Raw genomic sequence first — 14,148 nt, forward strand, 5'->3', positions numbered from 1 at the left:
CCCGTGTGTATCTGGACGTGTGCGAGTGCGTGACCCTTTTTATAACAAAGCAAACCGGTATTTTAAAACGCTTCAGGCCACTAGTGACAAATTACTCTGGAGGGGGGGGATCGCGGGGGCCCACGGGGTGGGGAGAGGCAGAGCGGTAGCTGCGCGTTCGCCGGGGTGGCCGAAGGCTTGGTCGTTTTTAAACCCGCGGTGGGAGCCGCGCTGTCCGGCGGGAGGGAGCCCGGCTTCTCCGCCGCTCCCCTTCGCCCGCCGCCGGGGCGAGCGGGCGGCCGAGAGCCGGCTCCCAGCGCGGGAACCACTGCAGGAGGCGGGGGGGGGGCGGGGGGGCAAGCGGGGTGGGGGGGCTGTCACAGTTAACAGAAATAACTTTTGAAGCTATATAGTCCTTTTTAAATAAAACAAAAATGAAATAAAAAAAAAAGTTTTTTTCTGGGGATAAACTAGAACTGCCACAGCGTTGTCTGTCAGACCAAGAGATCTTAGCGACTTGGGGTAGGTGTCTTTTTTCTGCACATTTTTTTTGTTAAATAAAAAAAAACCTTAAAAAAAAAACAAAAAAACTTATTAAATGGTAACTGAGGAACTGCAGCCTGTTCTAGACCTGTTTAGTGTTTCATGATTGTATGTCTTAGTTGCTGTAGAGGGCGAGCGTGGGGGAGCCCCGCGGAGGCTGTCCGTGTTTTTACGAACTGTAAGCGTTTCGCAGTGGCCAGTAAAAGGGTTTTTGCCATTGAACATGTAACCGTGTGGTTGTTTACACCTGTACCTTCCCTTCGGGCTCTGGCAAATGTAGGCGATAGCTTCCATTTTTAGAATAAATAACCATTCGCTTGACTTCACCTCCCGCGCTCGCCGCGCTGCCTCCCTGCCTCTGTGTGTCTCGCGGCGGGGGGGAGCGGAGGGTGGCGGGGGCCGGCGATGGCCACCTGGGGCCGCGGGGACAGGCCATGGGGGCTGGCGATGGCTGCAGGGGTCGGTGATGGCCACAGGGACAGGGCACGGGGCGGGTGATGGCCATGGCTCCAGGACGTGGGGGCTGGTGATGGCCATGGCTCTGGGACGTGGGGGTTGGTGATGGCCGTGGGGGGCCGGTGATGGCCATGGCTCTGGGACGTGGGGGTTGGTGATGGCCGTGGGGGGCCGGTGATGGCCATGGCTCTGGGACGTGGGGGTTGGTGACGGCCGTGGGGGGCCGGTGATGGCCATGGCTCTGGGACAGGGGGGTTGGTGACGGCCATAGCTCCAGGACATGAGGGCTGGTCATGGCCATGGCTCTGGGACACGGGCCGGTGAAGGCCACGGGGGCCAGTGATGGCCGTGGCTCTGGGACACAGGGCCAGTGATGGCCGTGGGGGCTGGTGACGGCCATGGCTCTGGGACACGGGGGCTGGTCATGGCCATGGCTCTGGGACACGGGCCGGTGAAGGCCACGGGGGCCAGTGATGGCCGTGGCTCTGGGACACAGGGCCAGTGATGGCCGTGGGGGCTGGTGATGGCCATGGCTCTGGGACACGGGGGCTGGTGACGGCCATGGCTCTGGGACACGGGGGCCGGTGCTGGCCATGGCTCTGGGATGTGGAGGCCAGCGATGGCCATGGAGACTGGTGGCGGCCATGGCTCTGGGACATGGGGGCCGGTGATGGCCATGGCTCTGGGATGCAGAGGCCAGCAATGGCCATGGGGGGCCAGCAACGTCCATGGCTCCAGGACACAGGGGCCAACGATGGCCGTGGGGGCCGACGATGGCCGTGGGGGGACAGCGATGGCCATGGCTCCAGGACATGGGGGCCAGTGATGGCCGTGGGGGGCCGGCGATGGCCATGGCTCCGGGACATGGGGGCCGACGATGGCCGTGGGGGCCGACGATGGCCGTGGGGGGCCGGCGATGGCCATGGCTCTGGGACGTGGGGGCCGGCGATGGCCGCTGCCATGGCGGCAGTGCCACGGGAAGGAGAAGGGGGGGAGGGTGGCCCTCAGCGTTGCCATGGTGACCCGGGAGGTGACACAGCGGCCGTCGGGTCTCAGCCCTTGTGCCCCCCACCCCCAACACGAGCCGCGCCGCCATTTTGTCTCCTGGCAGGGAAGCGCCCGCCGGGCGCCGCCATTTTGGAGGCTGGCGAGGAAGCCGCCCCCGCGCGCGCGCGGCCATTTGGGGAGGGGGGGGGAGGGGTTTAAGGGGAGAGAGGGGGGCGCCATCTTGGGGCAGGCGGCGCGGCGCGCATGCGCGGGCGCCATGGCGGCGGCGGGCAGGGCGCGGGGTGAAGCCGGCGCGGGCGCCGCCATGTTGGGCGTGAGGGCGCGGGGCGGCGGGTGCACATGGCCGGGCCGGCGGGCGCGGGGCCGCGCCGGGGGCTGCGCAACGGCGACGACGGCGGCGGCGGCGGGGAAGGAGGAGGAGGAGGAGGCGGCGGCGGCGATGGCGACAGCGACGGGCCCGAGGCGAAGCGGGCGCGGGCGGCGGTGGAGCCCGAGGCCGGGAACCGGCTGACCGTGGTGCTGGGCGCGCAATGGGGCGACGAGGGGAAGGGCAAAGTGGTGGATCTGCTGGCCATGGACGCCGACCTGGTGTGCCGCTGCCAGGTGGGGCGGAGCGGGCCCGGGGGGGCGGGTGGGGGGGTGTCCCCGGCCGCCTGGTGAGGGGCTGGGGGGGGCGGGGTGTCCCTGTCCGGTGTGGGGCCGGAGTGTCCCCGCCCGGTGTGGGGCTGGGGGGGGGCGGGGTGTCCTTGTCCGGTGTGGGGCTGGGGGGGCCTGGGGGGGGGGCCGGGGTGTCCCTGCCCGGTGTGGGGCTGGGGGGCCTGGGGGGGGGCGGGGTGTCCCCGCCCGGTGTGGGGCCGGGGTGTCCCCGCCCGGTGTGGGGCTGCGGGGGCCTGGGGGGGGGGCGGGGTGTCCTCGCCCGGTGTGGGGCTGGGGGGGGCTGGGGTGTCCCCGCCCGGTGTGGGGCTGGGGGGGCCTGGGGAGGGGTGGGGTGTCCCCGCCTGGTGTGGGGCTGGGGGGGCCCGGGGGGGGCGGGGTGTCCCTGACCGGTGGGTTGGAGTCTCCATGCCCGGTGTGGGGCTGGGGGAGCTGGGGCCCTCTCTGTCCAGTGGGTTGGGGTCTCCTTGCCTGGGGGTGCCGGGATCTCCCTTCCTGGTGTGGGGCTGGGGGAGCCAGGGTCTCCCTTCCCAGTGGGTTGGGGTCTCTGTGCCCGGTGTGGGGCTGGGGGTGCCGGGGTCTCCCTTCCCGGTGGGTTGGGGTCTCCCTTCCCAGAGGACAGGCTGTGGGGCAGCCCGGTGGGTTTGGTGTCCGGGGGAGTTGGGGGGCTGCAGGCAGAGGTGGGGCTGTGTGTACATTGGAGCGGGGGGAGCCATGGGGCAGGGCAGCCCCCCCCCCCCAGGTGCCTGACCCATCTCTTGCCTCCGCGCAGGGCGGGAACAACGCGGGACACACGGTGGTGGTGGACGCCATCGAGTACGACTTCCACCTGCTGCCCAGCGGCGTCCTCAACCGCCGCGCCATCTCCTTCATCGGTGAGCGGCCCCCCCCGGCCCCCCGCTGCCCCTCGGGGTCCGGCTCCGCAGCTCGGCCCTGCCGCGACCCACCGCCTGCCTCTCCGTAGGGAACGGAGTCGTCATCCACCTCCCGGGTCTCTTTGAGGAGGCCGAGAAGAACCTGCAGAAGGGACCCGGTGAGTCGAGGCACGAGGACCCCCCCGCGTCCTTGCCGCGGCTGGTGGTGGGTTTCGAGCCGAGGGACAGCGGGAGCCTGGACTCCTCCTGCGTTTTCTCCTGCGGGGAGACCACGCTGCGACTTTCTTCCTCCTGGGGCCTCCCTGCGCGTGTGCAGCTGGGGAGGATCTCGGTGCAGCCGCCGGTGGGGTGGTGCGCGAGCTGCCTCTGCCGCCCCTACGGCGCCTTCGCCCTCTCTCCCCGCAGGCCTGGAGGGCTGGGAATCCCGCACCGTGATCTCCGACAGAGCCCACATCGGTGAGCGCCGGCGGGCTGGGAGCTGCGGGCAGGGGCTGGCGGGGCAGGGGGTGGGTTTAGGGGTCTCCCACGCTCGCCCTGATCGTCGCTCTCTCGCCTTCCCCGCAGTGTTTGACTTCCACCAGGCTGTGGACGGGATCCAGGAGCAGCAACGGCAGCAGCAGGATGGCAAAAAGTGAGTGAGGGTGGGGGAGCGTGTGGCGGGCCGGGAGAGGAGCGGTCCGGGCTCTGCGGGTCAGGGGTCGCCTCTTCCGCCTTTCCACCAGCGGCAGGGGCCGACCTGGTGGTGGTAGGGGGGGAGAAAAGGTGCTGCTGCCCCAGCTTGGCATGTCTCGACAGCTTGGGCACCACCAAGAAGGGGATCGGTCCTGTCTACGCCTCCAAGGCCTCCCGCACGGGGCTGCGCATCTGCGATCTGCTGGCCGACTTCGGGCAGTTCTCCAAGAAGTGAGCGAGCGTCCGGGGGGGGGCTGCCTGGGACCCCGCCGGGGATGGCACCAGCCCCCGCACTCCTTTTGGCGCGGAGAATTTGGGGGCTACGCGGGGAAGCCTCGCGGCCGGGAGGAGAACGGGGTAGGGGGATCTTTGTGCCCCCTTGTAGAGCCTTGGTGTGGAGGGGGGTCCTGTCCTAGCGGAAGGGGTTGCTCCCCGCACCTGCGGTTGGGGCTTCGGGGGCGAGCGGCCGCCGGGGGGGTGGTCTGCGCTTCCTGCAGCCCTCACCGCGTGCGAGCGCCCGTCCCAGGTTCGAGGCTCTGGCCCAGCAGTACAAGGCGACGTACCCTGCCCTGACCATCGACACGGAAGCCGAGCTGCGGCAGCTGAAGGTGGGTTGGGGGTCCGCGGCTCTTCCGCTCCTCTAGCCCGGTCTCCCCGCAGCCGCCTGACCCTTGTTCTCCCGCCTCCGGTCCCAGGTCTACGCAGAGAAGATCCGTCCCCTGGTGAAAGACGGGGTTTATTTCATGCACCAAGCGCTTCATGGCCCCCCCAAGAAGATCCTGGTGGAAGGGGCTAACGCTGCCTTGCTGGACATCGACTTCGGTACGTGGCGGGGCGGGGGGGGGGGTCTCTCGGGGTCGGGGTGCCGCCCTGTGCTCGCTCATCAGGTGCCCTCTGCCCACCCAGGAACGTACCCGTTCGTGACGTCCTCCAACTGCACGGTGGGAGGGGTGTGCACCGGCCTGGGCGTCCCGCCGCGCTACATCGGGAAGGTCTACGGCGTGGTGAAGGCCTACACCACCCGCGTGGGGGTTGGCACCTTCCCCACGGAGCAGGACAACGTGAGCGGGGCGGGCGGCGGGTCCCGCGGCGGCCGTGGCGCTGCTGCCGCCGGGCTCTCGGCCCCACTCGGGAGCAGGAGGAGGAGGGGTGGGGGGGCGACGCTCACGTTTTTGGCCCCGCAGGAGATCGGGGAGCTGCTGCAGTCGCGGGGTCGGGAATTCGGGGTCACGACGGGCCGGAAGCGCCGCTGCGGGTGGCTGGACCTGGTGCTGGTCCGATACGCCCACATGATAAACGGTTTCAGCGCGTAAGAGCCCCTCACCTTCTCCTCGCGCCTGCTGCCGGCCGCGTCCCCGGCCCGCTCCGGCCGGGTGACGAGCCCCGACTCTCCCCGCAGCCTGGCTCTCACCAAGCTCGATATCCTGGACACCTTTCCCGAAATCAAAGTCGGAGTTGAGTATTGTTTGGACGGGAAACCCATTCCCTACTTCCCAGGTGAGGAAGGCTGCTGGGGGCACCCGGACGCCTGGGTCCGCTCCCCGGCGGGTAGGGGACGGGGTCCGGATCGGGCACGGCGGGGGGGGGGATCCTGGATGTTGGGGCTTTTTCCCTGCAGTGGGTTGGGGGGGGGGGTCTGGTTGGCGTTCTGCCCCCCGCTGCCAGGCTCTCCCCCCCCCTCCATCCCGTCCCCCCCACCCCAACACAGCCAACCAGGAGCTGCTGAACCGCGTCTCGGTGCGCTACGAGACGCTGCCCGGCTGGCGGCGCAGCACCGAGCAAGCCCGCGGCTTCTCCGAGCTGCCGCCCCAGGCCCAGGGCTACGTGCGCTTCGTGGAGCAGCACCTCGGGGTGCCAGGTGGGTCCGGCGCTTGGAGGGGGGGGGGGACGTCCCGGGGACGGCGCGGCGGCCGAGCCGCGTCCTGTCTCACCCCCGTATCCCGCGCAGTGAAGTGGGTCGGCGTGGGCAAGTTCCGCGAGTCCATCATCAAGGTCTTCTGAGGAGGGGGGGGATCCCGCGGGGGTCGGACCGCCGCCGTGACCGGCTGCCCCACACTCCAGGACCGGGCGCCCTCCCCGCGCCCCACGGGGTCCGTCCGTCCCCCCCCCTCCTCCTCTCCGGGCATTTCTACGTCTCGTATTTTCACTGTACATATCTCGTGATAAAAGCGAGGGTTTTATTTTCTCTGTGGAGCCTCCTGCTGTTGTCGGGGACGGGACCCCCAACCCCGGGAGCGCCGGCCGTGCTCCGTTCCCGCGCTGCTTGTAAGGGAAGGGGGTCTGAGGGTGGGCCGTGGGGCAGGACCCCCCCCCCCCCCCCGGCGCTCAGAGCAGGGCGCAGAAGAACTTCTTCTCCCTGAAGGGGTTTTCGGAGGTGGGGACGGGCGTGATGAGCGGGTCCTCGCAGGCGTGCGCGTCGCAGTACGTCATCAGGTCGGCGGCGGCCTTGGAGACCTGGGGGGGGGGGGCATGAGTGCTGGCCGTGTAGCCCCCCCCAAACCCCAAAACCCCGGCCAAGCTCCCCGCCGCCAGCCCCACGGCTCACCTTTATCCGGCACATGCTGGCCTCGATCTTCAGCTGCTCCACCATCTTGCGGGCTTGCCCGATGCTCATGGTGCTGTTCACGGGGGTCTCGCCCTTCATGGGGGTCCTGGGGGGGGGGGGGGGACACGGGGGGGGGCAGGCACTGGGGTCCGACCCCGGCTCTGCCCCACTGGCAGGGCTCCCCCCCCTCGCATGCCGCCTGCGTGCCAGCCCCGCTGTGCCCCCCCACCTTGCACACCCACCATGTGCAAGCCCTGCTATGCCCCCCCCTTGCACACCCACCATGTGCAAGCCCTGCTGCGCCCCCCCCTTGCACGCCACCTGCGTGCCAGCCCTGCTGTGCCCCCCCTTGCACACCCACCATGTGCAAGCCCTGCTGCGCCCCCCCTTGCACGCCACCTGCGTGCCAGCCCTGCTGCGCCCCCCCCTTGCACACCCACCATGTGCAAGCCCTGCTGCCCCCCCCCTCGCACGCCGTGTGCGTGCAAGCCCTGCTGCGCCCCCCCTCACATGCACGCCGCCTGCATGCAAGCCCTGCTGCGCCCCCCCCCTCACCTGCCCCCCCGTTTCCCAGCTCCGGCTTGCCTGCACTGTGCCCCCCCCCCCCGCATTGCACACCCCCACACAGTGTTTGGGGTCCCCACGTTGTACCCCCCCCCCCCGAGGCAGTGGGCTCCACTCTGCGCATGCCGCATTTCCTGGCTCCACCTCGCAGCCCCCCCAAATTTGCCAGCCCCCCCCCTTAAACCCCCCCCCGCTGTGTTTTCAGCCTCTGCGTTGCCCCCCCCCCCCCCCGGATTTGCAGGCTCCACCCTGCCTGCATTGCACCTCCTGGCACCCGCGGGGCCAGGCTCCACGGTGCCCCCCCAAACCGCCCCCCCCAACCTGCTCACCCCTGGAGCTGCCCACCCCCCAAACCGCCCCCCCCAACCTGCTCACCCCTGGAGCTGCCCACCCCCAAATCTGCCCACCCCCAAACCTACTCTTGCCAGAGCTGCCCATCCCAAATGTCCCCCCCCAACTTGCCCCCCCCAGAGGCACCCACCCCCTCTGCACCCCCAAACCTGCCCCCCCTAAACCTGCCCCCCCTAAACCTGCCCCCCCCCGGAGCCACCTACCTGCTCTGGCCCCCCAAACCTGCCCCCCCTAAACCTGCCCCCCCAGAGCCACCTACCCCCTCTGCCCCCCCAAACCTGCCCCCCCCTGGAGCCACCTACCCCCTCTGCCCCCCCAAACCTGCCCCCTCCTAAACCTGCCCCCCCGGAGCCACCTACCCCCTCTGCCCCCCCTAAACCTGCCCCCCCGGAGCCACCTACCCCCTCTGCCCCCCCTAAACCTGCCCCCCCGGAGCCACCTACCCCCTCTGCACCCCCAAACCTGCCCCCCCCGGAGCCACCTACCCCCTCTGCACCCCCAAACCTGCCCTGCCCGGAGCCACCTACCCCCTCTGCACCCCCAAACCTGCCCCCCCGGAGCCACCTACCCCCTCTGCACCCCCAAATCTGCCCCCCCTAAACCTGCCCCCCTGGAGCCACCTACCCCCTCTGCCCCCCCAAACCTGCCCCCCCCGGAGCTACCTACCCCCTCTGCCCCCCCAAACCTGCCCCCCCCGGAGCTACCTACCCCCTCTGCACCCCCAAACCTGCCCCCTCCTAAACCTGCCCCCCCGGAGCCACCTACCCCCTCTGCACCCCCAAACCTGCCCCCCCCGGAGCCACCTACCCCCTCTGCACCCCCAAACCTGCCCTGCCCGGAGCCACCTACCCCCTCTGCACCCCCAAACCTGCCCCCCCCGGAGCCACCTACCCCCTCTGCCCCCCCAAACCTGCCCCCCCCGGAGCCACCTACCCCCTCTGCCCCCCCAAACCTGCCCCCCCGGAGCCACCTACCCCCTCTGCACCCCCAAACCTGCCCCCCCTAAACCTGCCCCCCCCCGGCACCCTGCGCCCCCGCCCGCCGCTGACCTTGGGGAGCCGCTGCCGGTACCGGTGCTGCTGTCGGTGCCGGTGTCACTATCGGTACCGGTACCGGTGCTGCTGTCGGTACCGGTATCGGTGCTGGTACCGGTGCTGCTGTCGGTGTCGGTACCGGTGTCGGTACCGGTGCTGGTACCGGTGTCGCGCGCTGCCGAGGATGCTCGGAGGCGGCGGGGGGGGGGAGGGGGAACCGGCCCCGCCCGCCCCGCCCCGACGTGCCCCCCCCATGGGCGGGGCCGGAGGCAGAGCGGGGAACCGGGGGGGGCACCGGGGGGGCAGACCCCGCCTTCCCTATAGCCCCCCCCAGACACCATCGCTCCCTATAGCCCCCCCGTCGCTCCCTATAGCCCCCCCCGTCGCTCCCCATGGCCCCCCCGGCCCCATCGCTCCCTATGGGCCCCCCATCGCTCCCTATAGCCCCCCCGTCGCTCCCTATAGCCCCCCCCGCCTCTCCCCATGGCCCCCCCGGCCCCATCGCTCCCTATAGCCCCCCCATCGCTCCCTATAGCCCCCCCCATGGCTCCCTATAGCCCCCCCCGCCGCTCCCCATGGCCCCCCCGGCCCCATCGCTCCCTATAGCCCCCCCCCGTCGCTCCCCGTGGCCCCCCCGGCCCCATCGCTCCCTATGGGCCCCCCCACCGTCGCTCCCCGTGGCCCCCCCGGCCCCATCGCTCCCTATGGGCCCCCCCCCGTCGCTCCCCATGGCCCCCCCGGCCCCATCGCTCCCTATAGCCCCCCCATCGCTCCCCATGGCCCCCCCGGCCCCATCGCTCCCTATAGCCCCCCCGTCGCTCCCTATAGCCCCCCCCATGGCTCCCCATGGCCCCCCCCGCCCCCTCCTCGTTGCCATGGCGGCGGTGGGTGGGTGGGGCGGGGCCGCCGTCGCGGGTGGCCGCAGTGGGCGGGGCCGGGGACGGAAGGGGCGGGGCCGAGGGCGGGGCCCCGGCGTCCGAGCGGCCCCCCCGGGTGCGGTGCGGGGCCCCGGCGTCCGAGCGCTGCTTTCGGGTAAAACACCGGGGGGGACGGTGCCGGGGGGGCCGGACCGGGGTCCCGGGGTGCCCCCCCCGCTCCCTATAGCCCCCCCCGGCCCCATCGCTCCCTATAGCTCCCCCCATCGCTCCCTATAGCCCCCCCGGCCCCCCCGCTCTCTATAGCCCCCCCGGCCCCATCGCTCCCTATAGCCCCCCCCAGACACCATCGCTCCCTATAGCCCCCCGGCCCCCTCGCTCCCTATAGCCCCCCCCAAACACCATCGCTCCCTATAGCCCCCCCGGCCCCCTTGCTCCCTATAGCCCCCCAACCCCCTCGCTCCCTATAGCCCTCCGGCCCCCCCGCTCCCTATAGCCCCCCCCAGACACCATCGCTCCCTATGGCCCCCCCCATCGCTCCCTATAGTCCCCCCCGGCCCCATCGCTCCCTATAGCCCCCCCCAGACACCATCGCTCCCTATAGTCCCCCCCGGCCCCATCGCTCCCTATAGCCCTCCGGCCCCCCCGCTCCCTATAGCCCCCCCCCAGACACCATCGCTCCCTATGGCCCCCCCCATCGCTCCCTATAGTCCCCCCCGGCCCCATCGCTCCCTATAGCCCCCCCCAGACACCATCGCTCCCTATAGTCCCCCCCGGCCCCATCGCTCCCTATAGCCCTCCGGCCCCCCCGCTCCCTATAGCCCCCCCCCAGACACCATCGCTCCCTATGGCCCCCCTGGCCCCATCGCTTCCTATAGTGCCCTCCCTGGCCCCTTCGCTCCCTATAGCCCCCCCCAGACATCATCGCTCCCTATAGCCCCCCCCCCGCCCCTTCGCTCCCTTTGGCCCCCCCAGACAACATAGCTTCCTATGGGCCCCCCCAGACACCATCGCTCCCTATAGCCTCCCCCGGCCCCATCACTTCCAATGGGCCCCCCCATCCTGTCGCTCCCTATAGCCCCCCCACCGGTCCCATTTCTCCCTATAGCCCCCCCAGCCCCATTGCTCCCTATACCCCCCCAGACCGATGGCTCCCTATAGCCCCCCCAGCCCCATTGCTTCCTATGGGCCCCCCCGGCCCTGTCGCTCCCTATAGCCCCCCCCAGACACCATTGCTCCCTATAGCCCCCCCCAAGACAACATCACTCCCTATAGCCCCTCCCGGCCCCATCGCTCCCTATAGCCCCCCCCAGACAACATCGCTCCCTATAGCCCCCCCCAAGACAACATCGCTCCCTATAGCCCCCCCCAAGACAACATTGCTCCCTATAGCCCTCCCCAGACACCATCGCTCCCTATGGGCCCCCCCCACCCCATCGCTCCCTACGGGCCCCCCCCAGCCCCATCGCTCCCTATGGGCCCTCCCCAGACACCATCGCTCCCTATGGGCCCCCCCCAGCCCCATCGCTCCCTATGAGTCCCCCCCCCCCCAAACTCTATCTCTCCCTATAGCCCACCCCACTGCTCCCCATGGGGCTGCCCCAGACACTGTCGATCGCTCCCTACGGCCTCCCCCCGCCCTCCCCAAACCATCGCTGCAGCGGGACGGGACCCAGGCGTCCGGGCGCCTACCCGGCCCCCCCCACCACCCTGACGCCTGGCCTCCCCCCCCCCCCCCCCAATCGCAGCACCCGCCGTGCCCCCGTCGCGCTGACGCCGCGCCGCGGCCCCCGGCCCATGGGGAGCGCCCGCGGCCGGTGGGCAGCCAGAGGCGACGGCGGCCACCCCGGGGGGCTGCGGGGGCCATGGCGGGCGGCCCGGCCCCCCTGCTGCAGTGGGCCCAGGAGGTGGGCTCCGTGCTGCTGCTGCGGGTCCGGCGCGCGGTGCTGCAGACCGCCATCCTGCTCTGCGCCGCCTTGCTCCTCCTCTGGGTCTCCGTCTTCCTCTACGGCAGCTTCTACTACTCCTACATGCCCACCGTCAGCTTCGTCAGCCCGGTGCACTACAGCTTCCGGTCAGCTCGGGGGTCGTGGGGGCGGTGGGGGGGCACCCACCAGGGCTGAGCACCCCCAAACTCACTTTCTCTCCCCACCCCACCAGGACGGATTGCAGCTCCTCCGGGCCGGAGCTCTGCTCTTTCCCCACCGCTAACATCTCCCTGGTGAAGGAGAACCGGGACAAGGTGAGCGTGGTCCCCCCCCCGAGCTGGGGTGGGTAGGGGGGCTGCGGGGCCGGCGCTGACCCTGCCCTCCGCCGCCAGGTGATGATGTACGGGCAGCTGTACCGCATCTCCCTGGAGCTGGAGCTGCCCGAGTCGCCGGTGAACCAAGAGCTGGGCATGTTCATGGTGGCCATGACGTGCTACACCAAGGGGGGCCGAACCGTGGCCTCCTCCGCCCGGGCAGTGAGTCACGGGGTTGGGGAGCAGGGGGGTGGGGGGGGGAACCCGGTCCGGGCACCACCCGCCGTGCTCCCGCTCCGTTCTGCTCCTAGGCCATGCTGCATTATCGCTCCGGGCTGCTGCGGACCCTCGACACGTTGGTCTTCGCCGGGTTTTTCCTCTCGGGCTTCGCCGAGCAGAAGCAGACGGTGGAGGTGGAGCTGTATTCGGATTATCGCGAGGACTCGGTGAGAGCCGGGGGGGGGACACACACACACACACACGAGGGATACAACGCCCCGGCGCTGAGGCTGCCGCCTCTCATCACACCTAACGGCACGCTCTCAATCCCCAGCGGGGAGGGTCTCTCCATCCGGGGTGGGTTCGGCCAAACCTTGGGGAAGGGAGAACGGGCGCCGGGGTTCGGGGGGGCGGCCGTGCCCGCTGACCCCGTCTCGCCCTCAGTACGCTCCGACGGTCGGCGCGGTGCTGGAGATCCAGACCAAGCGCATCCAGCTGTACGGGGCCCAGCTCCGCATCCACGCTCACTTCACGGGCCTGCGGTGAGCAGGGGGACGGGGACGGGGGACGACGAGCGGGTGGCATCCTGCCTCTCCACCGCCTTTCTCTCCGCCCCAGGTACCTGCTCTACAACTTCCCCGTCACTTCGGCCCTGCTTGGCGTCGCCAGCAACTTCGTCTTCCTCAGCGTCATCGTCCTCTTTAGCTACCTGCAGTGGGTCTGGGGCAGCGTCTGGCCCCGGGAGCCCCTCGCTGCGCAGGTGAGGGGCCCGGCACCGGCTTGTCCCCGCTCCCCAGGGCTGGTGTTAACGGGTGCAAGGAATTTGGGGTTGTGGGGGGGGGGGAGGCCAAACCCCGGCTCACCCCCACTCTGCTCCCCTCCCCGCTTAAGACGAGCCGGCGGGACGGGACCGGCCCCCGGCAGCGACGAGAGGAGCCGACGGCGCCTGGGAGAGGTGAGGGGCCGGGTCGGGGTCGCCGAGGCGGCCCCCAGCGCCGGTTCTGACACCCCCGTCTCGCTAGCGGGACCCGGGGCAATCGAGCTCTCCGCCAGGCCCGAGGCCAGGGGGACGGGCGCTGCCTGAGCTCTGCCTTCCCCGCAGGTCCCTCGCCGCCGCCGGAGGACGCGGAGGTTATCGGGCCGGCGGAGGCCGCGGTCTCAACCGAGGAGCCGGAGATCGGCGAAGGTTCGCCACGCTGCCGCCGACGGGGAAGGGATGCCCGGCTCCCTGCCCGGCGGAGCGGGGTAGAGCCCGGCGCCCCCAACGCTCCCCTCTCTCCTTTAGCAGACGCGGAGTTCGAGTCGGTGGACGACTCTTCCTTGCTCGCCGAAACCCGTTTCGCCCCGGAGGAGGAGGAGACAGCGGCGGAGGAGGGGGAGACCCCAACGCCGCCCCCCGCCGAGGACGGCACCGTCCTTCCTGCACCCGTCCCGGCCCTCCGGCAGCGCCCCACGTGCTCCAGCTCTTGACGGGTCTGGGGGACCCCGCACCGGCCTTGCACCGCCGGGGCAAGGTGGGGGGGGGCAGCAGGAGGACCCCCCCCTCCCTGCACCGGCCCCACGTTTACATTCCTCCCCCGGATCCGCTCGTGGTGGCAATAAAAAAAAAAAACCTGCTGGCGAGAGCGGCGGTCCCGTGTGCGGCTGCGCCGGGGCAGGGTGGGGGGGGACCCTCGCCGCCGGCCTCCGCCCTCGATTCCCCTTTCTGGGAAGCCCTGGGTCGAAGCCGTCACGCGGTTGGGGGGGGGGGAAAGGGGAGCCGGAGCGCCGGCATCCCACCGTTTCCCTTCTATCCATCCTCCCCGCGTTGGGTTTTCCGGACCGAGCGGGGACCGGAGCAGCGCGGGAAGTCGGGGTTCCCTCCTCCTCATCCCATTTCCCGGTGGGATGTGGATTGTGGGGGGGGTTGCACACCCCCCCCCCTCCCCAATACATCCGCCGCGGCGGAGGGTGGAGAAGGGCGGCCACCGCCAGATGTGCCAGATGTGTCAGCCTTTCGGGCGCCAAAGGGGGCCGGGGCGTTTGCAGGCGGGATGGAAATTGCCCTTATAAGGAGGACGGTTTTATTGCAACCACCTGCGGCGGGGTCCCGCGGCGCCGGCGCCCCCGCTCTTCCCCGACGCCGATGAGA

General features: G+C 70.7%; 3 protein-coding genes across 4 annotated transcripts; 2 read left to right on the top strand and 1 right to left on the bottom strand.

The window, feature by feature from the left end:
* Positions 1-2,290: 2,290 nt before the first annotated feature.
* Positions 2,291-6,374, top strand: LOC138063766 (adenylosuccinate synthetase isozyme 2-like). The gene is made up of 13 exons (XM_068923763.1): positions 2,291-2,589; positions 3,413-3,515; positions 3,605-3,673; positions 3,921-3,971; positions 4,080-4,146; positions 4,311-4,418; positions 4,714-4,795; positions 4,883-5,009; positions 5,094-5,248; positions 5,372-5,496; positions 5,587-5,684; positions 5,896-6,045; positions 6,136-6,374. The coding sequence occupies exons 1-13, from the start codon at positions 2,326-2,328 to the stop codon at positions 6,186-6,188; spliced, it is 1,452 nt and encodes a 483-aa protein (XP_068779864.1). The 5' UTR covers positions 2,291-2,325; the 3' UTR covers positions 6,189-6,374.
* Positions 6,345-9,052, bottom strand: GNG3 (G protein subunit gamma 3). The gene is made up of 3 exons (XM_068923787.1): positions 8,697-9,052; positions 6,733-6,838; positions 6,345-6,641 (listed from the first exon to the last, which is right to left on the bottom strand). The coding sequence occupies exons 1-3, from the start codon at positions 9,020-9,022 to the stop codon at positions 6,513-6,515; spliced, it is 561 nt and encodes a 186-aa protein (XP_068779888.1). The 5' UTR covers positions 9,023-9,052; the 3' UTR covers positions 6,345-6,512.
* Positions 9,053-9,660: 608 nt separating this feature from the next.
* BSCL2 (BSCL2 lipid droplet biogenesis associated, seipin) lies at positions 9,661-13,642 on the top strand. Of its 2 annotated transcripts, none has more exons than XM_068923766.1 (10): positions 9,661-9,713; positions 11,305-11,630; positions 11,717-11,798; positions 11,877-12,020; positions 12,110-12,244; positions 12,462-12,559; positions 12,636-12,777; positions 12,909-12,972; positions 13,120-13,203; positions 13,303-13,642. In XM_068923766.1, exons 2-10 carry the CDS (start codon positions 11,422-11,424, stop codon positions 13,485-13,487), a joined length of 1,143 nt encoding a protein of 380 aa, XP_068779867.1. In that variant the 5' UTR covers positions 9,661-9,713; positions 11,305-11,421; the 3' UTR covers positions 13,488-13,642. The 2 variants fall into 2 exon arrangements, with proteins under 2 accessions (XP_068779867.1, XP_068779868.1); XM_068923767.1 differs by having other exon boundaries at positions 9,671-9,713; positions 13,306-13,642.
* The last annotated feature ends 506 nt before the right edge of the window (positions 13,643-14,148 follow it).

Source organism: Struthio camelus, chromosome 35 (assembly GCF_040807025.1).
Source record: "Struthio camelus isolate bStrCam1 chromosome 35, bStrCam1.hap1, whole genome shotgun sequence".
Classification (NCBI taxonomy): Eukaryota; Metazoa; Chordata; class Aves; order Struthioniformes; family Struthionidae; genus Struthio; species Struthio camelus.

Excerpts from the sequence above, each read along its gene's own strand:
- LOC138063766 (XM_068923763.1), top strand. The coding sequence starts at position 2,326 with ATGGCCGGGCCGGCGGGCGCGGGGCCGCGCCGGGGGCTGCGCAACGGC. Across the intron at positions 3,972-4,079 it reads CTCCGACAGAGCCCACATCG|TGTTTGACTTCCACCAGGCT; the intron begins GTGAGCGCCGGC and ends CCTTCCCCGCAG. Across the intron at positions 5,249-5,371 it reads TCCCCACGGAGCAGGACAAC|GAGATCGGGGAGCTGCTGCA; the intron begins GTGAGCGGGGCG and ends TTGGCCCCGCAG.
- GNG3 (XM_068923787.1), bottom strand. The coding sequence starts at position 9,022 with ATGGTGTCTGGGGGGGGCTATAGGGAAGGCGGGGTCTGCCCCCCCGGT. Across the intron at positions 6,839-8,696 it reads ACCGGCAGCGGCTCCCCAAG|GACCCCCATGAAGGGCGAGA; the intron begins GTCAGCGGCGGG and ends CCCCCCCCCCAG. Across the intron at positions 6,642-6,732 it reads CCAGCATGTGCCGGATAAAG|GTCTCCAAGGCCGCCGCCGA; the intron begins GTGAGCCGTGGG and ends CCCCCCCCCCAG.
- BSCL2 (XM_068923766.1), top strand. The coding sequence starts at position 11,422 with ATGGCGGGCGGCCCGGCCCCCCTGCTGCAGTGGGCCCAGGAGGTGGGC. Across the intron at positions 12,560-12,635 it reads GCTCACTTCACGGGCCTGCG|GTACCTGCTCTACAACTTCC; the intron begins GTGAGCAGGGGG and ends TCTCCGCCCCAG. Across the intron at positions 13,204-13,302 it reads GGAGCCGGAGATCGGCGAAG|CAGACGCGGAGTTCGAGTCG; the intron begins GTTCGCCACGCT and ends TCTCTCCTTTAG.